This window comes from Manis javanica, chromosome 17 (assembly GCF_040802235.1).
Source record: "Manis javanica isolate MJ-LG chromosome 17, MJ_LKY, whole genome shotgun sequence".
NCBI classification, from domain to species: Eukaryota; Metazoa; Chordata; class Mammalia; order Pholidota; family Manidae; genus Manis; species Manis javanica.
The window spans coordinates 14,634,076-14,658,992 of record NC_133172.1 but is presented as its reverse complement, the minus strand read 5'-3'; the positions used below and the strand labels follow the sequence as shown (position 1 = coordinate 14,658,992).

The following is a 24,917-nucleotide window of genomic DNA, read 5'->3' as shown; positions in this document are numbered from 1 at the left end:
CACACGCTTTGGCACGATTCCCGGAGCGCGCCCCTCTTAGGTAAGGAAGACGCGCTAGGGTTAGACTACAAGTCCCGGAGTGCCCCGCGCCGACAGCCATGTTGGTAACGGGCGCCCGGAAAATGTGAGAATGGGTAGAGAGCCGCAGTCCATCTGAATACCTTGATTGGTCTCAATATAGCACAGGGGCGGGGCATGAACTATTTGACCCACTCTGATTGGATGAGTCAGGGGTAGTGTGGGGGAATTTCCCGCAAGGCGGAAGCGCCAGAACTCCAGGTTGAGCCCAGCGACAGGCGGGCGGCCGCTGGGGCCCCTGAGGCTTCGGGGGCCATGGCCGGGGTCGCGTGCTTGGGGAAAGCTGCGGACGCCGACGAATGGTGCGACAGCGGCTTGGGCTCCCTGGGTCCGGATGCAGCAGCACCCGGAGGACCGGGACTGAACGCGGAGGTGGGCCCGGGTCTATCGTGGGCGCCCCTTGTCTTCGGCTACGTCACTGAGGATGGGGACACGTGAGTGAATCTTAAATTGTCAAACCAGGCCCTGGATCCGACATCTGATTGCCTATTAGCCTCTGATCCTGGCTTCCTAACCTTTCACTCCTAAATCTGACTTCCAACTCTTGACTTCTGACCCCCAAGACCTAACCTTTTAATAAAACCATTCTATCCAACTTTGATCCTAACCCAATAATTTCAGACCTTACTTTCTTGAACTCTGCCTGTCAAAGTTTCCACATCTATCTGTCCCCAAAGTCGATTTGATATTCCTGACCCTAGTCCTGAGACTTTTGTTGGAACTGTAGCTCAGGCAAGCTCCTCCTGACCTCTAACCCCCAAATATGGTCTTTGGTCCTTAGGCCCTGATTTATGAGCCTCAGACTTTGATTTCTAAAATTAATACTTAGCCCCTGGCTCTTAAGTTCCCACCTGAACAGTAATCTTAAATCTTACATTCAAAGAGAAATTGTTAAGTTCCATGACAGCAGGGATTCGTCTATTACATCCTTACGGAACACTACCATGTTCCCGGCCCAGTTTTAGGTGCTGCTGATAAAGAAAACAGATAAAACTTATGCCCTTGTGGAGTATACGTTTGACGGGGTTTGGGGATCGGTGGTGGTGGTGGGGTGTATATAGGCAGACAGAAGAACAGACCGACAGAAAGAAAGGAAAGGGGGGGAGGGAGGGAAAAAAGGGAGAGAGAAGGAAAGACACATAGACGTAAGGTAAGAAAGACAGAAAAATTTAAAGGAGAAAGAAAAATGTGTCAGAGGTAGTAAGTTCTTTCGAGAAAAATAAAGCTGGAAAATGAGACTAGATTATCTGCAGAGGCTCAAGTGAGGGTTGTCCCTGGGTTTTTTGTGTTCTGTTTACTGCTGAATCCCAGTGACTGAACAGTGCCTCAATGGTGAGACACTCAATAAACATGGGTCTTCTCAAAGAACCAGCTTTGGTTTCATTAATTTTCTTTCTTTCTTTCTTTTTTTTTGCTTTCTATTTCATTGATCTCTGTTCTGACTTTCATTGTCGCCTTACTTTTGCTTACCTTGGGCTTAATTTGTCCTTTTTCTAGTTTCTTAAGGTGGAAGCTGAGGTCACCTTTCTTCTTTTCTAATATAGGTTTTGTATGCTGTAAATTTCCCAGAGAACTGCTGTAGCAGTATCTCACAAATTCTGATATGCTGTGTTTTTATTTTCATTTAATTCAACATACTTTCTAATTTCTTTTTCTTATTTCTTCTTTAGCTTATCTATAAATATGTTACTTAGTTTACAGATCCTGGGGATGCTTTTTTGTGATTTTTAATTTAATTCTGTTGTGAACAGAGAACATGACTTGAATCCTTTTAAATTTAGTAAGACTTGTTTTATGGCCCAGAAAATTATGTATGCACTTGAAAAGAATAAGAACATGTATTCTGCTGCTGTTGGGTGTAGTGTTTTCTAAATGCCAGTTAGAGGTCCTGTTGGTTTATAGTTGTCCAGGTCCGCTGTATCCTCGCTGGTGATCCCTGTCTACCTAGTCTATCAATTATTTCGAGAGGGGCACTGAAATCTCCAACGACTGTGGGTTTGTCCATTGCTTCATGTATTTTGATGCTCTGTTATTAAATTATTATGCCATCTTAATTGACCTCTGCCATTATGGAATGACCTCTGTCCCTGGTATATTTCTTGCTCTGAAATCTACTCTGATATGAAAGTACTCACTCCTGCTTTCTTTTGACCGACTGGTGTTAGCATGGTATATCTTTTTCCACCCTTTTATTTTCAACCTATTTTTTTATATTTATATTTAAAGGATGTTAACTGTCAGCAGCAGCATATAGCGGGATTTTGCTTTTTCAATTTTTCCCTTTTATTTGGAGGGTGTAGACAATTCATATTTAATTTAATTATCTATACAGTTATGTTTAAGTTGATCTTATTTCCAGTTTTCTACTTGACTCATCTCTTCCTTGCCTGTGGTTTCCTTATTCTGCCTCCTTTTGGAACGAGTACATTTTGTTCCCTTGTATTTCTTTTGTTGGCTTGTTAGCTGTCTTTGTTTTGTTGTTTTAGTGGTGGCTCTGAAAGATGGGGTTAGCCTCCAGGCCAACTCAGGCCAGCCACCTGCTTTTGTATGGCTGTCATGAGCTAAGTAAGTGTGGTTCTTAAAAATCAGAAGACTATTATGTCATGGCAAGTGAAAATTATCTGAAATTCAAATTTTGGACTCCATAAATAAAGTTCTGCTGGAATACAGCCACACTCATTTGTTCACATATTGCCTCTGGCAGCTTTTGTATCACACACAGCAGCAGAGTTGAGGAAGTAAAAGAGACCCCATGTGCTCCACAAAGCCTAAAATATTTACATGGCCCTCAACCGAAGTGTGCTGACACCTGCTTTGGGGCTTGAGTGTACAGCTCTAACTTAGTATGATCCACCTGCAAGTGGGATGATGCCACTTCACATAGAGCCATCAAAGGGCCTTAGAACAGTATATTTCCATTTGTTGCCTTCTGGCCTTTCTGCTGTTGTCATGTGTTTAACTTAACATGATTTAACTTATAAACTCTTATAAACTCCACCATACATTGTTATTAATTTTGCTTGAACAGTCCATTACTTTTTAAAAATTATCTTGTAAAGAAACCTATTTAGTAAGAAAAAAAATCTAACATATTTACCCATATACAGTTGACTCTTGAACAAGTGTTTGACATATGTGTGTCCACTTATACGCAAACTTTTTTCAATAAACATATTGGGCATTTTCTGGAGATGTGTGACAATTTGAAGAAACACTTCCTTTTTTCTAGCTTACTTTATTGTAAGAATACAGTATGTGATACATGTAACATACAAAATATGTGTTCATTGGTGGTTTATATTATTGGTAAGGCTTCCAGTCAACAGTAAGCTATTCGTAGTTAAGTTTTTGGGTTGTCAAAAGTTATATGTAGACTTTTGACTGCGTTGGAGGTGGAGGGGCGGGGAGCAGTACCACCACTAACCCCTGAGTCGTTCAAGGGTCACTGTAGTCACTATTTGCAGTGTTCTCTTTTCTTTTGTATAGGTCCATATTTCCATTTGATATTATTTTCCTTTTTTGCTTGCAGATTTCCTTTAACATTTCTTGTGATGTGGGTCTGCTGGTGATATGTTCCTTTGGCTTTTGTATGTATCTGAAAACATCTTTATTTCATCTTCGTTTTTGAAAGCTATTTTTTTGCTGGGCTAAAGAATTCTAGCTCTGACAGTCTGAGTACTTCAAAGATGTTGCTCCATTTTGTACTCTTGCATTAGTTCCCACGTGAAATCTGCTGTCACCCTTATTTTTATTCCTCTGTACTTAAGCTATCTTCTTTGTTGCTTTTAAGATTTTTATCTTTATCATTGGTTTTGAACAGATTTTTTTTATGCCAGGCCTTGGTGTCTTTGTTTTTCCGTATATCTTGTTCTTGGATCTGTGGGTTTATAGTTTTCATCAAGTTTGGAAAAATTTCCTGACATTTTATCTTCAAATTTTTTTTGATCCCCCTCTGAGTTACAAATACATTAGGGTGCTTGGAGTTGTCCCCCAGCTTATTGACGTGCTTCCCGTTTGTGTTTCATTCTGGGTAGTTGCTATCGTGAAGTCTTCAAGTTTGTTCATCTTTTCTTTGGCAATTCGGAGTTTTGTTAATCCCACCCAGCATATTTTTCATTTTAGATGTGTTATCTATTTCAATTCTTATCTCTGGAAGTTCAGTGTGAGTCTTTCTTTATCATCCATGCCTTTACTTCACTTTTTGAATGTGTGAAGGTATAAATGTTCTTGTTTTTAATGTTCTTGTTCCATTTTAATGTTCTTGTTAGCTAATTCTGACATCTGGGTCATTGCTGTGTTCCTTTCAATTGATTGATTCTAATTATGGATCATGTTTTCTCGCTTCCTTGCATGCTTGATAATCTGTGGTTAGATGCCAACTGTGGTGGATCGTATCTTGTTAGGCTGGCTAGTTTTGGATTCCTATAAATATTCTCGAGTATTGTTCTGGGATGCAGTTAAATTGCTTGTCAGTAGTTTGATCCTTTTGGGTTTTGTTTTTAGGATTTGTGGGGTGGGTCCTGAGTGGTGCTGCATCTGAGGCTCATTTTCACCACTACTGAGTAAGATTTTCCTGAGTATTCTGCATAATGTTCTGTGAATTTATGGGTTTTCCCCAGTCTGGCTGGTGGGAACAGGCACTATTCCTGGCCCCATGTGAACAATGGCACATTTCTCTAATCTTTTTGGATGGTTTTCCCCTACCCTGGGGTAGTTCCCTCACACCATGCACTGACTAGTATTCTGCTACATACCTGAGAGGCTCTGTGGCCTTTCCCCGTTCAGCTCTCTGATTCAGCAAAATCAGTTGAACAGATTTGCTGAATTAACTCTGACCTGACCCTCCTGGATTCCTGACAGCTGGTTCCAGAGCTGTGGCCACATTTTGGGTCCTCTGTCCCATGACTCTAGCTGCCTTGCTCTCCCCAGACTCAGTTCCATCTCGCCTCAGGCAGTCTGCCAGGCCCTGCCTGGGTTCCCCTTCCCTGCGCTGTGTCTTAGAAATTCTCTCAAGACATTAAGCTGTGGCAATCATTCGAAAGGCTCTCCTTGATTATTTCCTGCCTCTCAAGGATAACTGTCATTCACTGCAGGGTGACCAGTGTCTTGAAAACTTCTTTCATGTACTGTATTTTTTTCTGATTTTTTTGGTGGGAGGGAAATCCAGTTCCTGTCATTTCATCTTGGAAGGAAGTAGAAGTCCTGCTTAATAAACACCAGTTGAACAGATTTGCTGAATTAACTCTGACCTGACCCTCCTGGATTCCTGACAGCTGGTTCCAGAGCTGTGGTCACATTGCCTAGCATACAGTAGGTGCTCCATGTTTGTTGAATGAAGGAATGCAAGAGTTCTTGACCTCTGCCCTCTGCCCCCTGTCTTTGCCCTCAGGGCACTGCACCTGGCAGTGATTCATCAGCACGAGCCCTTCCTGGATTTCCTCCTAAGCTTTGCAGCTGGCACTGAGTACCTGGACCTCCAGAATGACCTGGGCCAGGTAAGCCACTGTGGACAGAGTATAGTGCTTGGGACCAGGGTTCTCCGAACGATCTCTAACCACTGCCCTCTGCTTTTGCAGACAGCCCTGCACCTGGCAGCCATCCTGGGGGAGGCATCCACGGTGGAGAAGTTGTATACAGCAGGTGCTGGGTTGCACGTGGCAGAGCGGGGGGGCCACACAGCACTGCACCTGGCCTGCCGTGTGGGGGCACATGCCTGTGCTCGAGTGCTGCTCCAGCCCCGCCCCTGGCGTCCCAGGGGAACACCCAACACTTACCTCCCTCCGGGCTCTGACCACACCCCCGACACTGACCACGGCCCTTTTGCCTTGTACCCCAACACCGATTTGGAAAAGGAAGATGAAAGTGAAGAGGATTGGAAGCTGCAGCTGGAGGCTGAAAACTATGAGGGTGAGGGTCCTCGGTCACAGGGAAGGGCCTGGGCTCCCAGGCAGGGTGAGGGTACCTAGCTCTGGGCTCAGCTCTCCTGACTCAAGACCCACCCCTTTGGGAAATAACACCAATGCTTCAAAGACCCAGGATCAGGACCAAGGACTCCTGCCCAGGCTCTAGATTATTGACAATTGGTCATGTAGGACCCAGGACCCCCACATGGAGGCCCCAGACCACTGGGGACCCAGGTCAGTCACCCACAGGCCTACAGCTAGAAGGCACAACTCACGTGGGACCCCTCCCCTTCCCATTAGCCTCAGCTCCTGGGCCACACAGCACAAGGGAACTCAAGACCCAGGTTCCCAGGGATTGACAGTGGGTTCAGGAACAGTCCTCCTTAACCAAGCCTCCTGGGGAAAAATCAGCTCCCCTCTCTTAGTCCAACTACCTGGACTAAGCCCTCTCCAGAGGGACTGAGATCACCTAGGACCCAGTGTTCAGGTCACAGGTCCCTCATCTACTCAAGGGTCCAGATCCTTTGTGAAGTAAGACTGGAGACTCAGTCTCCTGGCCCCTAGATACAGCCTCCTGTCCAGTGCCCCTGGGCTCCTCATCCATAGGCCCCAGACATCCCACAGCCCAGGTGTTGGCACTGCCAGCAAGTTCAGACCGCCTGAGACTTATGCATTTGGCATGCAGGTGCCTCTTTGACGTGTCTAGGAATTCAGGAGCCAGACCCCAAACTTGGTCACCCTCAAGCCACAAAACCATCGCCTAGGGTCTTGGCAATGGGGGCCCAGACCCCTCACTCCATTGTCTGATACAAGTCTCTCTGTCCTCAGGCCACACCCCCCTCCATGTGGCCATCATCCACAAAGATGCAGAGATGGTCCAACTGCTCCAGGAGGTGGGAGCTGACCTCAATAAACTGGTGAGCTGCCCTCGAGAGGGGCGACAAGGGAGGGTTGTCCCCAGAGTGGCGCGGGGCTTCCTTGACCTTTCTGCTGTACCCTGCAGGAGCCCACGTGTGGCCGGAGCCCCCTGCACTTGGCAGTGGAGGCCCAATCAGCCGATGTCCTGGAACTTCTCCTGAGGGCAGGTGCTGACCCTGCTGCCCGCATGTATGGTGGCCGCACCCCACTGGGCAGTGCCATGCTCCGGCCCAACCCTGCCCTCACCCGCCTTCTTCGTGCACATGGAGCTCCTGAGCCTGCAGACGACGACGACAGGCCTGGCCCCTGCAGCAGCAGTAGTGACAGTGACAGCGGGGACGAGGGGGTGAGTCAGGAGAGACTGGGGGGCCCAGCTGGGGAGTCAGGGTAAACGGGCAGGTGGGAAGGGGGAGAAGAGAAATGGGGTAGCGCATTGAGGCCAATCTTGGGCTGCTGCAATTTGAGCACTCAGACAGCTGTGCAAGTGGTGCTAGGCAGAAGTTGGGGGATACCTGGGCAGGGGTGTCGGGGAGAACCCAGGCTGCGGTGGTCGAGGAATTAAGGCAGTGACTGTGGTAGAGAAAAGAGCTCAGTCATGGTGATTGGCTACAAGCAGTGGCGGGTGACAGCAGTGATTCCACAGAGCAGGAGCAGGAAAGCTCAGACTGGGGGATGGTCTTGGGCGGTGGTTCAGCTTTGGCAGCAGTGGGGACAGACCTTAGCCAGCGATGGTTTCATTGGCAAACAGGCAGCAGACTCCCTCGGGCAGGGATGACATGGCTGGTGGGGGTTGAGGCGTTAGGGTAGAGGCACTGGGAAGGGGTGGAGGAGAGGCCTCAGTGGCCGCAGCTGCTGAAGAACCGGAGGGGCAGCAGCTCTGGAGCCCTGGTAGTAGCCGTGGGAGAACATGGGTGACCTTGAAAGTGGTGGTTGGAGAACTAGGAGCAGGGAGTGGAGCTCCATGTGGGCCTAAAGGCAAGACCCAGGTCCTAGGGTAAGTGGAACTCGGGCAGCGGGCAAGGCGGCAGCCACCTGAGCCCCATCCCTGCCCCCTCTGCCCCCAGGAGGAATACGACGACATCGTGGTCCACAGTGGCCAGAGTCCAAACCGGCTACCTCCCACCCCAAGCTCAAAGCCTCTCCCTGACGACCCTGTCTGACTTAATTATTAATAGAATTTCCAACTTAATAAAACCTCAGTTCTGACAGCCAGAGACTAGACTGATGGTCACTTTCTCCATCCTCCAGTTAATCAGTGGGACACAATGAGCCATGGTGGTTTTCTTTCTGCTTTATTCACTTGGAAGGGTTGGGGTGGGCTGCATGCATGCATCGGTGTTTCCTAGGTCAGGCCGAGCCCAGCCTCTGTACCCAGCTTGGGCTTGGCCCCTCAGGCCTGGTTCCCTTCTCCCGACCCCTGCAGCGTGGGAGTGGAGCGGGGTGCTAGGGGGCTTTGGGGGCAGCAGTTCTGAGCCCTGGGTGTGTCAGGAAGGACAGGAGGTCAGAGCTCAGCCCTTCCTTCGAATCTCCTCCTCCAGTATTTCCGTGGCCTTCTTCAGCTCCTCTCTCACGTGCTCTAGCCGCTCCAGATCATGCTCCTGGTGGGACCGGACGTAGGGTGGTCAGCACACTCCAAGGGCGGGCACCTCAGTAGCCACCCCTGCACGTGGGCCATGTCGCTTCATATGGTGCAGCCAACTGTCATCCTGGTTACCGTGGACTGTGGGGACCACAGTGGTTACCCTGGAAGTTACGTTGGCCAGCGTGACCACCGGTGAGGCTTATGTGGACTGCCACGGCCAACAGCAGCAGACAGGACTAGCACAAGTGCCCAGCTCAGGGGTCCCGACCCATCTGTGAGGGGCTGGCCATTTGGGTATTGCCACCAATCCTGCTTACATCTTACTTTTCATGACTCAGTAATGAAGTCCACCTACATTCTAGTGAACCAGGCACAACAGCCACTTACCACAACAACAGTCACTTAGCCACTTTGCTCGGTGTGAACTGCAGCAGTGGCTGACCCAGACATGCCTGTGCAGCAGTGGCGGCCATCTGGGCCCCCATCCTCTCACTGTGGAAGCTGTCTTGGTCAAGTGGAGGCCTTGCTTGGGTGCCGCTACCTATCCTGGTGTCAGTCCTGGTCACCCTGACCCAGCTGTGGTGGGTCTTGCTGTTTATTGCCCAACACTGGTAGTTGTTTGGTAGAATCCCACTGACATCTGGACTGCCCCACTCCCCTGCTTCCTCTCCCACTCACCTCCCTCTCCGAGGCCTCTTCCTTCTCCTTCCGCTTGGGCTCAGCTTCCGGCTGCTGGGGATGCTGGTGGCGCGGGGAGTCCTTGTGCCTCTCTCCCCGACCTGCCTCGGCCCCCTGCCACAGGCTGTGGCCCTTGCTGAGCACCCGCACGCCCTTCACCTCAAACTGGGCCATCTCGTCACTGGCCTGCTCTGCCACTCGCTTCTGGGGCCCTCCTCCCCCCTCTAGATGCCGCTTCCACAGGCCCTCAAAGATATCCACAGGCGCCCTCTTCTTCTTTGCCTCCTCCTCCTGGCGGCGTGGGCTGTGGGGTTGCTCGTGGGTGGCCTGCTCCCACACCTTGGACATGTGGGTTCTCTCTGCTGCCTCTTCCTCCTCCCTCACCTCTTGGCTGGACCTTGCTTTCCCGGGCTCTCGCTTCTGGAAATCCCCAAGCAGTAGGCCTTTCTCCTTGGCGGACGCACAGCTGTAGGGCTCTGTCTCACACATCTCTGGTGGAAAGAGAGGACACTCTTTGTCAGCAAACTCAGAAACTGAGACCTGAGGGCTCTTCTGGGGCCTGCCCGAGGTCCCACAGGAGGGCTGCCTGGAACTGGGAGAGGAGGGCCAGGTCTCAGGGACAGTCTCTGCCCCCATCTGGTACCTCTGCAGGGAGCCCCAGGGTGGGGCTGGGCCAGGCTGGACATGCAGGCAGTGCCATGCCAGCCCAGGCAAGAGGGCTCTGGGATAAGACCAAGATACCCCCTTCCTCCATGCAGCCCTGGGTGGGGTGGAGGCTCCTGAGAGGAGCTGGGGTCCTGGCCCTCCTTACCTTTGTGGAGGAGAGCCATGCAGGGGCCTCTCTGGGCCTGCCCCAGCGTCAGCGCCTCTGTGACCACCTCTGCCAGACAGCGGGTCAGCTGGGGGTGAAGGGCCAGAGGGGAGGTTGTGGACAGGGCAGGTACTGGGAATAACTACAACTGGAGGCTTGGTGGGGAGATGACCATGGAGGAGGTTGGGCAAGGAGGGCCGGGGGCCCCGGGAGATGAGGCAAGGCAAGGGGTCCCCTCCTCACCTCCTCCTTGGAGGATCTGGGCACCAAGGGAGCAGCAGGGTCCATGGAGGAAGGAGATGGTGCTGGGCTTGGGACCCAGTCACTGTCTGGTGCTGATCCCAGCTGCAAGGGGGTCCCCAAGTCCCACACATCCCCTTCCCAGCCCACCTGCCAGGTGCCCTGTCCCCACCTGGAAGGTCAGCCCATGAGGTCTCCAGATCCACCCCACTGGTGAACTGCCCCCCGCCTGGGTCACCAAAGTCCTTGTTCTCAGGCTGGCTGCCTAGCCACTCCTCCCCCCCATTTCTGGCACTCACCTGCCCCCAACAGCAGAGCCAGGAGCAGGGGCAGCAGAAGCGAGGTGGGCCCAGTGTTGCATGGTGGGGCGTCTGTGCCAGGGTGCTCAGTGTTGTGTGGCTTGGGCAGCAGCTCCTTATAACCTGCTCCTTGGCCCCACAGGAAAGTGATGTAACCACCGTCCCCTCCCTGCTCTTAGCCAGGCGACAGCTGCAGGGTGGACAACTGCCTGAGACCCTCAATTCAATTATTCATGGGGACCCACACCCTGCACCCGCTCCCTCCAGCTCCCGGGCCTGAGCACCAGCAAGGATGGAGGGTTTCCGCAGAGAAACAAGGTCCAGTGAGCTTGAGGCTGCACTGGGAGGCAGACCTGGGTTTGAAACCAGAGGCAGCCACTTACAGACCAACCTCAGGCAATTTCTTCCCTTCCTTGGCTTCAGTTTTCCCATCTGGAAAATGGGTCTCATAAACCTACCTCCTCAAAGGGAGTGGTTGGGCTCTGCCTGAATCTGAGTCCCAGCCATGCAGCCCTGGAACAACTGCTTAGTCTAAGAACGGTTTTCTCATCTGTGGAACAGCCTGCCCACCCTGGCCCACTCCACAGGTGAGGCTCGCCAGTGAGGAGTAGGTGACTAGAAACTGAGGCAGAGCCTGCACCGGGAGCTGCGCAGTTCTGAGCCCCTTGGCGCCAGGAATTTCACCGAGTACCTGCTCTCTTCCAGATCCTGGGGGTACAGCTGCGGAAGAACTCCCTGCCCTCTTGGAGTGGACATTTGAGAAGGGGGGAGGCAGATAATACACAAATACACGTTACACAAGGGAGGAGGCAGGCTTGTGGTGTGCCACGTGATACTTTGTGCTGGGGTTTTTACTTTACTGGGAAAGCAGGGTGTTTAGGGAGGTCCTCTCTGAGGACGTGATGTTTGGGCTAAGACCTGAGCGATCAAATGGAGGCCATCATGAGATGTAGGGGAGGAGCAGGTGCACAGGCCTGAGTCAGGAATGAATGTGTGAAGCTGGGACAGCACAGGGGGTCTGGGCGGCTGGAGCAGGACAGGCGAGAGGTGAGTTGAAAGGGGCAGGGAGGCAGATCGTGTGGGGCCTCGTGGGCCACAGTGGTGACTCTCCAGAGTGAGGTGGGGCTGCAGGAGGTCTCCGAGCAGGGAAGGGCTGTGACCCGGCACAGATGTCCACAGGATCCCTCTGCCTTTGAGTGGAGGCAACGAGGCAGTGAAGAGGCTGTTGGGACTCTCCAAAGGGAAGATGACGATGGATGGGAGCAGCGAGGGGCCCAGGGCAAGACAGCCAAGGGCAGGTTCTGGAAATACTTTGTAGGAGCTACTAGAGTCTGAAGAACTGGATGTGGATGTGGTAGAAGAGGCGAGGATGCCGCAGGGGCTGTGGCCTGATGAGCTGGCAAAGCAGCCCCAGGTGCTGAGCTGGGCACTCCTACGTGGGAGGCGCGAATTCTAGCTTCACTGAGTTTGTGCGGCCACCTGGACCCCTACCTGGAGCTGGGGACCGAGGGGGGAAGCTAATGCTGAGGTTAGCGCCAGCTGCCACTTTTCTCAGAGCAAAGGGAGAGGCCCCAGCAGCCCCCAAACTCCTCGCCATGTGCTCTAGGGGTGCTGGCTCCTTCCAGCCGTGGTCCCTGCTGCCACAGACTTTCTGATGATATTTAGCTTCCCTGACCAATTTCCAGCATCCCCTGCAAGTTGGCCAGGCCCATGTCCCTTGCTCACAGATCTACAAAGGCCTTTGTTCTTACCATTTATTGGGGACTTTCTGTGAAGTGCTGAGGGAGAGAGGGATGGTGGCCTCTTCCCCTCCTTCCCCCCATCTCTATGCTCTCCAAGTCCCCAGATGTCCTACTTTCCAGTGCAGGTTGGGACCTCAGTGACAACAGCGTCACTCACTGATTCTGAAGAAGTAAGAAAGGTGGACTCTGGGGCCCAGGGGCGCAGGCATGGAGCTGACAGAGGAATGCATATGGCCAAGATGTGCTCAAGAAAACAAGCCCCATGTGTACAGGGCTCCGAGCCCCAGGAGGCGGTGAAATCCTTGCTGGCCGCTGCTGCTCAGTCTCAGCTCAGGGCTGGCTGGCCTGGAGGCCTGGGTTTCTGGGGCTGGTTGGGGCCGATGTACTGGAGAGGAACGTGGGTGGGGGCAGTGATCCGATCGGTGCCGAGGTAGGGCTGGAGGGCAGGGGGCACGAGGACTGAGCCGTCCTGGGGACAGAGCAGGCGTCAGGATGTGGCCACTGCCCCGGTTTTCCACCCTCTGCCTTTTTGGGACAATCCACATCCTCACCTTTTGCTGATAGCTCTCTAGGAGGGCAATGAGGAGGCGAGGGACAGCGCAGGCTGTGGCATTCACCTGGAAGAGAGGCATGCTCAGACCTGGGCGCTGCCTCAGCCCAGTGGCGGGGCTGAGGTGGTATGGGCCTGGGGGGTGGGGACACCAGGGAAGGTGGGCGAGGGTGTGGAACCCACTGTGTGTGCAAACTGCAAGTCTCCGGCCTCTGTGTGGAACATGATGTGCAGCCGGCGGCTCTGGAAGTCCGTGCAGTTGGAAGCACTGGTGACCTGGATGTGGGGAAGGGTGACAAGGGGATCAGCTGATGGGGGGGGATCTCCTCTTCCCTCCCTGCATCCCCTACCAGGCTAGGGGCTCACTTCACCAAAGCAGCCGCGGCCTGGCATCCAGGCCTCAATGTCAAACTTGCGGTAGGCGGGAAGGCCCAGTTCCTGGGTGGGCATGTCCAGGACTCTGCAGCCGAGGAGAAAGGAACAGCAAAGGTGAGCAGGTGGAGGGGAAGGAGGAGGAGGAGGGAGAAAAAACAGGCCATGGAAGAGAAGGCAGCCAAAAAACAGGAAAATGGAAGTTAAAAAGGGAGGAGGTGACAGTGGCAAAGGGGAAGAGATGAGGCAGGAGGTGGTGACGGAGGTGAAACATGGAGAAGGGGCCAGTGGCTAGGCCTCCAGGCTGTTCACCACGGCCACTCACCTGCTCTAACAGCCCCCCAGGTTTGTGTGATGAGTCACCCAGGAAAAAGCATTTCTCAGCCTCTCCTGAAAGCTAGGTGTCATGACTGGGGAGAGGAAGTGGGGTCACGGCCTTAAAGGGGACAGTGTGTCCTCCCTCCCCACTCTGTCTCCCTGGTGGGTGAAAAGCCATCTTGGCTGACATGCAGATGACGCTGCTCCCCTGGGATGGGAGCAACCGAGGGAAGGGGCTTGGGTCTCACTGGGGGACACTGTGCTGCCTCTGCTGTAACCATCCTGTGATCCCATACAGGACCTTAGACTGACACGCAGACACCCGACATATAATCCTAACGCAGGAAGAGGGGGCAGATGGGGAGGGAGTGGAGAACTTTAAAGACACAGAGCACCGAGCAGGCCCTCCACTTCCGGTGTCCCACCCTCCACACCTGAAGTGCAAGCCCAGCTCCGTCAAGATCTCCACCTGAAGGGATAAGAAGTCCTCCAGCAGCCACGAGCTCTGCTCCAGCCCAGGGCCCGTCACCCCGAACATCTCCACCTGGGGCAGGGCACAGGGCGCAGGTCAGGAGGCCCAGGGCTGCTGGGGTGAGCCTCCCTTCCCAGGCCTGGCTGCACCAACCTTGGTGAAGTGGTGGACTCGATACAGCCCCCGCGGCTCCTTCCCCTTGTGTGTCTCCGTTCGGTAGCAGGTACTAGAACAGACCATCCTGTGGGGAGCAGGGAGGTGGGGTCAGGGAGGGCAGAGGGAATGTCAAGGTGGGGCTAAGGTCTCAAGGAGCTGGGTGTCACCTGATGGGCAGGTCCCTGAAGGCCACGGAGTGGTCCATGAAGTAGCCTGAGAGGAAGGGGGACAGGATGGGTCAGTCAGGGCCACCATCCACTCACAGGAAGCCCCAGGCCTTCTGACTTGTGCCCTGTGCCAGGTGATGTCTGGGGTGACAGGCCCTGGGCTAGTATCAGAAAAGGTATCCCCTGGGGGATGCAACCTCATGCCAGGCATGTGGCTGGATCCTCCTGTACTGTTGTACAGTGAATAGCCTACACGACTGTATGCTGGCCCTGAGGTGGCCGAGACACCTCCAAGGCTTCCAGTGGTTCCCCTACCATCCCTCCTGCTCTGAGGACCCGGGAGGTGTTCCCGCCCGCTTCCTGCCTCCAGGCTGGTGCTCACCGGCAAGCCCCACCTCTGCTGTCCCTGCCAGGTTGAGGTCTTCAAAACGGGAGGGGTCGATGTTGTAAATTTGGGATGGGTTGGTGTTGGGTGTCATCCCACAGCCTTCCTAGGGAGAGGTCAGGGGACAGGTGACCTTGGCCTCTTCCATTTTACAGTCACAACTCCTACTTCTCCCCTGGAAGCATCTGGAATCGTGCTGGCCTCCCTGCAATGGTCTGACTCCCTCAACCCAGCCCAGAGCAGTCTCTTCAGGGGAGACAGGCTGGCCTCCCGGCCTGGGGCCCCCAGAACAGGGCCTGACACGCAGAGGAGTGTGGGAAGCAGGGGATCCTCACTCACAAACACAGCTCCTCGGAGAAGGTCTGGCACCGTCATGGGGGTGAAGCCCTATAGGGGGAGGGAAGGGGAATGGGGTGAGGAGCATGGATGGCCAAGACCCCCTCCAGGCCCCAATCTCAGGCCTGGAAAAGGACACTGTGGAATGGGCCAGCGGCTTTTCCTTGTCATCCCAGAGTCCATTCTACGTCAGAGGAAGTGGAGGAGGGCCTGCACAGTGGGCTAGGAGCTGGCCCTAAGGCCCTGGTGTCCCTGTCACTAGGCCCTTTCTGCTGGCACTTGATGGTCTCCTCACTCAGGTCATTCCACGTGGGGCAGCCGGAGGTGTAGTTCAAAAGCATAGATCTGACCGTGACCTTCCCCCTGCTTAAAGCCTTCCAGGTTCCCTAGTGCTCTCAGAAAATGTCTGCAGCCCTTGCCATGACCAAAGTCCCAGGCATTCAGCCCCTGCCAACCCCTCCAGTTTTAACAGGTGAGGCATTTCCCCACACTCCCTCCACACTACAGGCAGGAGGTGAGGTGCTCCGGCCGTGAGACTGTGGGCTAGCCGACCCCTCTCTAGGCCTGAATTTCTCCACCTCTGAAGTAGGGATAGCAGTATCTCCTACCTCATTAAGTTGCATCAATTAAATTAAAAGAGTAAAGTTAAATTGAAGAATTAAGTGTCAGTAATACATGTAAAGCTCTGAAGACAGTGCCTGGAGCAGGGGCAGCCCCTCCCCCTACCCACTTGAGCCTTTAGAGTCAGCTCCCACCCTCCCGTCGCGCCTCATACCCTGTGGACAAGCTTGTTGAGTGTGAAGTTGACCAGGCCGTGTTGCAGGAGGGCCCCGGCCCCGCGCAGGTAATAGGAGCGGTGGCCAGACACATGGGACAGGCGCCTGGGAGACAGACAGGCAGACATGTGGGCCAGGTGGCGGGGGTAGACGGGGACTCAAGGCCCAGCTGCCAGGCAGGGGGCTGGCATCAAACATTCATGCCGGGCGTGGCCCTGGCGGTGCTGCATCCTGGGCTGAGCCAGCCGCTGGGGGTGGGAGGGGAGAGGGGCTCACTTCTGACGGATGATGTCGAGTTTCTCGGCGATTTCCAGGTGGCCCCGGGGTTGGAAGGAGAAAGCTGGATGTGGACAAAAAGCAATGGGGTGAGAGGTACAGAGGCAGCGAACAGGGACCGAGGGAAAGCAGGCTGGTAAGGGGGCGGGTGGGGAAACAGTAAGACAAGGAGGGAGAGGAAGACGAGGAGGGAGAGAAACGGGAGAAGGAGAGAGGAAGGCGAAGGCAGAGCCAGGAGGGAGGAGCAGGAGGGATGGAGAAAGATGGGAAGGCAGAGGCAGAGACAGGGAGCCGAGGCCAGGGAGGGGAGGCCAGGGAGGAGACACGCAATCAGGGAGGGACGTCCCAAGGGCAGCAGCGGCCAGAGCAAGACAGAGAGACGCCCGTGTGCGCATGCACGAGCACACACTGGACACGGGGAGAAAGCCCGGCCGGGCGGGGCAGAGCCAGAGCCCGGCTGAGGCGGGAGGACGGGCCCCTGTGCGGGGAGGGCGGCCTACCTGGCTTGTGGCCGATCACGCGGAGCACTCGGGCCTGGCTCTCGTCCCCGACTGGCTGCAGGGAGATGGTGGGCGTCACGAGGGAGGTGGACTAGGTGGCCCCTCGCCCCCAGCCCCTGCCCAGCGCAGCACTCACCACCTCTGGGTGCGTGCAGTTGGGCAGCCGCAGGGCCCGCAGGTAGAACTGCTCCTCGAGCTGGGTCTTCTTGGGGTACAGCTGCGTGAGCTGCTTCCGGATCTCCCGGCCACGTGTGCGCAGACGCTGATATTGGGGATCCTGGGAATGGCCAGGGAGTGGGGAGGGTCCCTCAATCAGTGTGACCTTGACCCTCGCTGGCAGAACCTCCGTGGTGGATGTTCGTTGCCTCTTTGGACCAACATCTTGGATTTTCTTTCAGGAACCTCCCCTCACCACCACATGGCATGTCTGTGGAACATGACTCAGGCCCGGCCTACTGGGCTGGAACATTCCATCCCCTCAGCCACAGTGACTGGCTCAAAGATAGGCATGTGACCCAAGCCAAACTCCTGAGAATCAGCCCCAGGACTGTGGCTGGAGCCATCAGGGAAGCGGTCCTCTTTGTGCTCAACACTGCCTCCCTTCCCTCAGTGGGAGGAAGCTGGTCTGGGGATGAGAGGGAAGCAGAACGAAATATGGAGCCGTGACCTGGACCCAGCTACACCTGAAGCCACAATTGTAAGTTTCACCACCCTCTTTCCCAATTCTGTTTCTTGTTTCCTGTCATGTACAGCTGAGGACTCATGCCTGACAGGGCGCCTGCCCACCCTCCACAGGGACAAGACATCAACTCCCCGCAGTACCTGCTGTACGTGACTGCCGTCCTGGTTTACCTGGTAGGAAAGAGACAGAGGGGTGTTTAGGGTGATGAAGCTGGGGGTGGGGAGGAGGTGGGGGTGAAGAGCGGTGAAAGGTCAAACAGAACCAGGGGATCTGAACTCCTTGCTCTTCCAGTGCCTGGCGGGACCGTCCTCTACAGTGTGCCTCAGTTTCTCTATCAGCAAAGCTGGAAGGAGGCCAGATAACCTAACAGCAATCACACTGATAGCTCTGTTTGAGTGCAGCCTTGTGCCTGGCTGTGTGGAGGGCTCTCACATGATCCTGCTTCTTCATTACCCACTCCAGTGATGGCATCAATGTGATCCCCATTCTGTAAATGAGAAAACTGAGGCTCAGGGAGATAAAGTCTCTGAGCGTGGATTTGGAGGCTTGCAAACCAATGGCCTTTGATAACTGAACCTTCTATGATCCTGAGCAGCAGAGGGAAGGAGGCAGACCTGGGTCTGAACATTGGGTGCCCACCAGCTGTGTGCCCTTGGGCACATCTCTTCCCCCCTCTTCCCCTTGGTACTCCCACCTGTGACAGGGGATGATAACAGGACTCCCCAGCAGGGTTGCTGCACAGCTTCCCTGAGAAGATGAGTTCGCACTCAGTGGACGTTAACTGTGATTGATTTTGTGTTTTTGCTGGCTGCCTGCCTGTGATGCAGGAGTCTGAGGCCTGGCACATGCCCACAGGGTCAGTGGGAGATGAAACTAGTGTTGGGAAAGGCCTCTGAGCGGACAGGTGAATCCCACCTCTCCCACTTCCTAGATGTGAGACTCCAGTGCATTCTAACCTTTGTAGGACCTCAGTTTCCTCAGCTTGTAAATTGGGTCTGTATCACTCCTTCCTTACAGAACTGGTGTTGAGGATTGAGGGTAAGGAAAGTGCCTGGAACAGAGCCTGGCACACAGCGATCACTAAAAAATGTCACCTATTACTTTTATGATGGCTTTTCAGCCCTCTGTGGCAGATGCTGCTGGCTGTCTAAGCCAAGGCCACCTGCCCCCCTTCCTCTGCTCCCAGTTACCCCACTGGGTTCACCCACCCCAGCCAGCCTGAGGTCAGGAAGTGTGGGCCCAGCCCGAGGTCACACTCTGAGCAGCCCTAAGCTCGTTTCAGTAACTCCTTCTCTCCTGCTGATGACAGGTGTGGTGTGGGGTGTCTTGTGTGGGGACACGAGAGAGGACTCTGCTGGCTGCTTCAGGAAAGGTCTCCCTGCTCCTGAGAAAGGCACTCAAGCCAAATACGTCCTGTTGTCTGCCTCTGGCCGAGTCAGAGAGGAGACACTGCACTCTAGCAGCCACCTTGAAACTGTGAGGGGGAAACTGAGGCTGAATCTACACAGGGAAGCCCTGCCCACCTGGGACCCTCCCACTCACCAGCAAGTCCCGCACTGCCTCAGCCACGGCCCCCTTCTCCTCCTCCAGGCTCCGGATCTGCTCCCGCAGCTGCCTCAGCTCCTGCCATGTTGCAATCTAGGGGTGGACACAGAAGGAAAGACTTGAGTGGCCACTGTCCCCTGCCCCTTTCTTAATGGAGCCTCACCCCAATGGCCACCTGGACTTGCAGTGGGGTGGGGCAGACCCCTACGGCTCGCCTTCCCTTCGGTACTGGGAACCCCTGATATTTAGGGGCACATGGCTGCCCAGAATTAAGTCACCCTTATTGGCCTCCCTTGCAGCTACTTGTGCGTATATTCCTAAGGTCAACCAATGAACACGAGAGGAAGTTGTGTGAATCCCAGGTCACCTCCTGAAAGATGAGACCCTGTCCTGGACTTTCTCACTCACCTTGAAAGATGGACTCTGAGGAGAGCTAACAGGACAAAAGCCTAAGGAACACAGAACAAGAAGATGAAGGACCTGGGTGCTGAGGAACACGTTGCTGAGACCCAGCCAGCACTTGCCTTTTGAGGGAAATCTCTATCCTATGCGGCTGTCATGCAGAGAACCTGCGCTCTCCTATGAGGGGGTCAGGAGGGGTGACAGAGGCCCGGCACGCCCAGGTCTCATTTCATGGACACACCTACTGCCGAGGATTACTCTGTAAGACCAGACCCCTGGGCAAAACCCCTCTGTCCTCTCTGGCTGCAGTTCTCCCTTAAAAAAAAAATGGCGCAAATCACACTGTCCACCTTGTCTGGGGCTGGAAACCAGAAGGGGCTCAGTGGGCCACAGGGGGCTTTGTGACCCACTGGGTGGCTCCCTCTGCAACACTGCACACTCACCATGTGCAAAGGTGACTCCAGCAAAAGCATCTCCCGCCAGATCTGCTCCTCCTCCTCAGAGACAGCCCCACCCCCAACCCCAGAGCCCTGAGCCTCCTACTGGATGCCACCCCAGCCCTGCTGGCGGACACCGCGTCCTGACCTTTCTGCCTCATGAACACCCATCAAATCTGCCCTCACCCCACCCCCCTCCTGCCCCACCCCAGATCCTGTCATCCCCCATGAGGGTCCCTGTGCCAACCTCCGGGCCTTCGGGCTCACTGCCTCCAATCCAGCTAGAGATCCTACCCAATCCCTCTCCTGCATGAAAGCACCTATGGACTCCCAGGGCCCCCCGGAACAAATCACAGGCCTTGCTTATTGCCTGCAGAGCCATGTGCCACTTTCCTCTTCACGCTTTATGCCCTGAAGAAGTGTTTTTGAGGCTTCGGGACAGGATCCATTAGTGGGTTATTAAAATAATTCAGGATTCTAAACCTAACTTTCTTAAGAAATCATGGTAAAAGACAAAATTTACTATTTTAAGCTACTATTTAAGTGTACAGTTCTGTGGCATTAAGCACATTCACACTGTTGTGCTGCCATCACAATTACTGATCTTCAGAACTTTACCTTCCCAAATTGAAATTCTGTGCCCATTAAACACTAACTCCCCACCCCCCCACCCACAGCCCCTGGCACCCCCCACTCTACTTTCTGTCTCTATGAATGTGACTGCTCTAGGGATCTTGTGTGACTGGAATCACACTTATTTTTACTTGGTGCAATGTTTTCAGGGTTCATCAGTATTGTAGCATGTGTCCGAATTTCATCCCTTTTTAATGCTAAATAATATTCCATTGTACATATATACCACATTTTGTTTATCCAGTCATCCATAAGTGGATATGTGGGGTGCTTCCACCTTTTGGATGTTGTGAATAATGTTGCTATTAACACGGGTGTACAAGCCCCTGCTTTCAATTCTTTTGGGTATATAAACAGAAGGGGAATTGCTGGATCATGTGGTAAATTGTTTTAATTTTTTGAGGAAATGTCATTTTTCTAAAAAAATTAACTTCTCTGGACCTCAGTTTCCCCTCTTGAATAAAATGGGGAAAAATGATGGCATCTACCTCATAGGGTTGTTGTGAAACTTAAATGATGGAGCTGCAAATATGTACTAAGCACTTAGAACAGGACCATCCTCAGAACCCCAGTAAAGCCTAGAAATATGGTGACCCTAGTTCTAGGTCCCCAGCATTAATATTATATATGAATGCCAGCTCTTCTATTCTTATTATTCTTATAATTATTCCTTACCATCTTATTTTCAATACCTGGAACACAGTAGGTTCTCCCTAAATATTTGTTCAGTAGAACAGATATTATTTATTAATTAACCCTATTTCTAACTGCCTGCAATCTGTTGGGCAGGTACAGGGCTCTACCTCCCATCCTCAAAACCCCACCCCGACCCCCGGTCTTATTTGCATTCCAGTTTCCTTTGTGGCCTTAGGGTTGGCCCGGTATAAGGTCAGAGCACAGAGGACGCTTGCACATAGTAAGTTCCTTACGCAAAGGAGGTACTCGGCACGCTTTATGGAACAGGCGCACAACTGGTGTCTGGATAGTAAGGCCTTAGCACTACGTGGGTAACCAGCACATCAGTGGATGCCGAGCACACCACCTGTTAGCTAAATTGAGCAGGAACTAAAATTCCTGCAATAAGTTCGCCCCCTGCTGGAAAGAATCTTGCAAACCCAGTTAGGCCTCAAGCCCGCGGGCCAGCGCAGGCGCACTCACGATCGCGGGCAGGTCGTCCGGCTGCAGCGCCCCCTTGCGGAGCTCCAGGGCGCGCGCGGCCTCTTCCGGGCATGCGCACAGTGGTTCCATGTCCAGCTGAGGGAGCGCGCTGTAGCCCTCGCGCGCGTGTTCGTACAGGAGGTTGCGGTCCTGTCTTTCCGTAGCGAAACTTCTCCTTTGGCTCTGGCTGTGAGCGCAGGCACCTCCGAGCCGGAGCCCCCGACCAGCCACCCAAGGCCATAAACGCCGCGCTATGGATGCAGCCATCTTGGACGAGGGACAACGAATCTCCCACCCTTCGTCCCACCCACTCCGCGTATAGACCAGTTGCAAAGCAGCCCCCTGCTCGGGACAGGCCAATCAGACACTGGAAGGGATAAACCCCTCCCTGTCCCTCAAAAGTAGTCCAATGAGAAAGGTTGGTAGAGATTGACTCTGTCACTGATCAATCGTCGTCTGTGCCCCGCCAAAGAAGAGCGCGCGAGAGGCAGAACCAGCCAATCGTTGCCGGGAAACCTGTGGAAGGGGCGTATCTGAGGTCGGTGAGGTCACTGGGCCCTAGTGCTTCAGCCTCCCACCGAGGCTCTCCTTGGTTTCTCTTTACCGCCTGTCTGCGGACAGGGGACGTTGGGTCCTTGAGAACCTACTCGGAGCGAAGCTGCATTTATGGAGGGGCTTTCTGTTAGCAGCGTGCGGAGCTGTAGCTAGAACGTCGGGGGAAATTCTTTAGATTTAACCAGAAATCTCTGAGGACGGGAAGGGAAAAATTTAGATCCTAGCCCGATTACGGCCACTTTCCCCACCTCCTTTCTGAGTCTCTTGTCCCCTAATTGCGTCTGTGGAGACGGCAGGATGTCCTGGTCCGGCCTTCTCCGTGGCTTCAACACGTCCTTAAGTTATGGTAAGTGAGGGCTTGAACCGTAGAGACGAGGCTGAATGAGGGTTATCCACCCTGAGACGGCAGCCCCGCGGGAATCGGGGTTTTTAATCGCGGGTGGATACACCGCGGGTTTTGGCACAGTTTAGGTGCCGGGGCAAGAGGTGGGATGTAGTTGCATTGAGGGCTTCTCTGTCAGGTGGGTACCAAGAGTCTCAGTCAATTACTTATTTCTCCATCAAATACTTAGTAAATACTTCCCGTGGGTGAGACATTCAAGGCGTTTAAGTCATTCATTCAGCTGTTTTTTGTTAAAGAGCCTGGTATGTGCCAGACACTGAGAGGGACTTTATGAGATTATTATTACGAACTCGCGCATTCCACTACCCTCAAGTGCCTCTCATAGGCCATTCCTTTTATGAGGCATTTAATTCACTTATTCATCCTGCAAACCTTTATTAAGCCCCTTCTGCTTGCCATTCACCAAGAGTCACAAGGCTGGGCAAAATCTGGGAGACCTTGACATGCATATGTCACGGTGGCCTCTCAGGCACAGTGCTCAGGAAAGAGATGTGATTATGGTGTCCACCATACAGATGAGGACACTGAGGCAGCGGGAGGTGGAGAGTCTTACTCAACGGCACACCGCTAGGAGAGACTTCTAGGAATTCCTAGTCTCATTCCCTTCGAGGATTCTGCTGTAACATGTGGAAATGGACAGCAGGGCCAAGATAGTGAGGGGGTATGAAAGGGCATTTGTGCTAGTAACAGAGAGAAACGATGCACCTCAAAGCTCTGGACTGGGAGCTCGAAGGGGGCATGGCCAAGGGCTGCCTCAGTTAACCAGTGTGTCTGCCTTTTTGGGGCCAAGACACAGTACGTGCTCAGTGAATGTTGAAGAGAATCCAGTTGTCTTTGAATCTTCTCACATCCTACATCCATCCTACATCCCTGTGAGCAAATCCCATCTGCCTTGGAAATATATTCCCTCCCTCACCTCTTTCCTCTTACTGCAGCTACACGGGTCTCCTTTCTGTTGGCATGTTTGGGGACATAGGCTGGCCCAGGGGGAGCAAGGAGGTAGATGGGGGATGAGGTCAGGGAAGTAATGGGGGCAGATGGTGTGGGGCCTCTTGGGCCACAGAGAGGACTTTGGCTCTTACCCTGAGTGAAGTGGCACTCTTATAAGAGGGCTCTGAGCAGGGAGGGACCTTGTCTGACCCAGGTGTCCCCAAGGGTCTCCCTGGCTGCATGTGGGGAGCAGACAGTAGGAATAGGGAGACCTGGGAGGAGTAGGACACAGGAGGTGAGGGTGGACAGGACCAGAGTGGAAGCAAGTGAAGGAGGGAGAAAAGGGTCTGTTTGGAAGTTCAGCTGACAGGATCTGCTGGCAGGTTGGAAGTGGGTGGGACAGGAAGGGGAGGAGTGACAGCTCCCAGGAACCCCGCTAGCGCTGCTGTGGGGATGGCATGAGTTAACATAAGTATGTGCATAAAACTGGACACAGCACAGGGTCAGTTTCTTTGCTTTTATTATGTCTAAACAACATTAAAATTAATACCTTACTTGCAGAATAAAATGAGTTAGGTATATGCTTAAAGTAGAACCTTTCACATACTATTATCCATTCATTGGAAAAATAACCCCCCTCTCCCCTCTGGGTCGTGTCTCTCCAGGCCTAACTCTGGCCCCCCGGCTCTGCGCCACCCGCCCCATGGCCACCCTGAACCAGATGCACCGAAAGGGGCCTCCAAAGTGGCCACCTTCAAAACCGGGCCCCACCGACGGACGGCCACAGCTGAAGGGTGTCGTTCTGCAGACATTCACCCGCAAGCCCAAGAAGCCCAACTCAGCCAACCGCAAGTGCTGCCGTGTGCGGCTCAGCACAGGCCGCGAGGCTGTCTGCTTTATTCCCGGAGAGGGCCACAGCCTGCAGGAGCACCACGTGGTGCTCGTGCAGGGTGGCCGCACCCAGGACCTGCCTGGGGTCAAGCTCACTATTGTGCGCGGAAAGTACGACTGTGGTCATGTCCAGAAGAAGAAATGAGCACAGGGGCGCCCTGGGCTGGGGTTCACACAGAACAGGAACCTTCCTCTCTGAAGCCCTGTGATCTCCTTGGGAAGCTCTTCCAGCTATGGAAGCACCAGACCCTGGGTTCAAATCCAGCCGCCTTCCGTCAGAATCACCCAACAGCTCATAGGGATCCTGGGTGTGAGTTAGAAAAAGACACCCCTTTGTCAGCTCCCTTGGCTCCCATGTATAGGGGGCTGGCTTGAGGGACCTCATCTGCTGGGACAAGGCACTCTGTTGGGAAGGGGTTGCAATAAACAGACACTCCCTTCTCCCTCTTGTGATGTGTGTCGTGAACTTATTTTGTGCGGTATTTGCCTTCTTGTGCTCTTGGCCATTGGCATCCCCTTAGGGCCTCAGTTCCCTGCTCCAGAAAATAGCTCCCCTCTGTATCCACATGTTGGGTTTGGTGAGGAGTAAATCAGACACTATGCACATTGTGTGCGTGAATGGATGGCTGTTCTCTCTTCAGCATTGGAATCATCTGGGTAGCACCGAGGCCCAGTTCTTTGCTGCAGGCCAAGGGCCTAGGCAGGGAAAGCCCTGTCCTCGA

At 53.6% G+C, this 24,917-nt stretch overlaps 4 protein-coding genes across 6 annotated transcripts; 2 read left to right on the top strand and 2 right to left on the bottom strand.

Annotated features, from left to right (window-relative positions):
- Positions 1–249: 249 nt before the first annotated feature.
- NFKBIB (NFKB inhibitor beta) lies at positions 250–8,113 on the top strand. Its single transcript, XM_017657732.3, has 6 exons — positions 250–512; positions 5,468–5,573; positions 5,655–5,985; positions 6,810–6,898; positions 6,985–7,245; positions 7,964–8,113. The coding sequence occupies exons 1-6, from the start codon at positions 334–336 to the stop codon at positions 8,057–8,059; spliced, it is 1,062 nt and encodes a 353-aa protein (XP_017513221.1). The 5' UTR covers positions 250–333; the 3' UTR covers positions 8,060–8,113.
- Positions 8,114–8,175: 62 nt separating this feature from the next.
- On the bottom strand, positions 8,176–12,059 carry CCER2 (coiled-coil glutamate rich protein 2). Of its 3 annotated transcripts, none has more exons than XM_037021650.2 (4): positions 10,214–12,059; positions 9,971–10,058; positions 9,160–9,650; positions 8,176–8,642 (listed from the first exon to the last, which is right to left on the bottom strand). In XM_037021650.2, exons 1-4 carry the CDS (start codon positions 10,256–10,258, stop codon positions 8,610–8,612), a joined length of 657 nt encoding a protein of 218 aa, XP_036877545.2. In that variant the 5' UTR covers positions 10,259–12,059; the 3' UTR covers positions 8,176–8,609. The 3 variants fall into 3 exon arrangements, with proteins under 3 accessions (XP_036877545.2, XP_017513224.3, XP_017513225.3); XM_017657735.3 differs by having other exon boundaries at positions 8,176–8,497; XM_017657736.3 differs by having other exon boundaries at positions 8,176–8,497; positions 10,510–12,059.
- Positions 12,060–12,255: 196 nt separating this feature from the next.
- On the bottom strand, positions 12,256–21,724 carry SARS2 (seryl-tRNA synthetase 2, mitochondrial). The gene is made up of 16 exons (XM_037021649.2): positions 21,417–21,724; positions 18,784–18,879; positions 17,382–17,411; positions 16,696–16,836; positions 16,560–16,614; positions 16,060–16,123; positions 15,783–15,888; positions 15,011–15,058; positions 14,669–14,777; positions 14,287–14,332; positions 14,117–14,204; positions 13,926–14,035; positions 13,168–13,261; positions 12,985–13,077; positions 12,803–12,868; positions 12,256–12,720 (listed from the first exon to the last, which is right to left on the bottom strand). Exons 1-16 carry the CDS (start codon positions 21,681–21,683, stop codon positions 12,577–12,579), a joined length of 1,557 nt encoding a protein of 518 aa, XP_036877544.1. The 5' UTR covers positions 21,684–21,724; the 3' UTR covers positions 12,256–12,576.
- Positions 21,725–21,968: 244 nt separating this feature from the next.
- Positions 21,969–24,643, top strand: MRPS12 (mitochondrial ribosomal protein S12). The gene is made up of 2 exons (XM_017657737.3): positions 21,969–22,317; positions 23,970–24,643. The coding sequence occupies exons 1-2, from the start codon at positions 22,269–22,271 to the stop codon at positions 24,338–24,340; spliced, it is 420 nt and encodes a 139-aa protein (XP_017513226.1). The 5' UTR covers positions 21,969–22,268; the 3' UTR covers positions 24,341–24,643.
- The last annotated feature ends 274 nt before the right edge of the window (positions 24,644–24,917 follow it).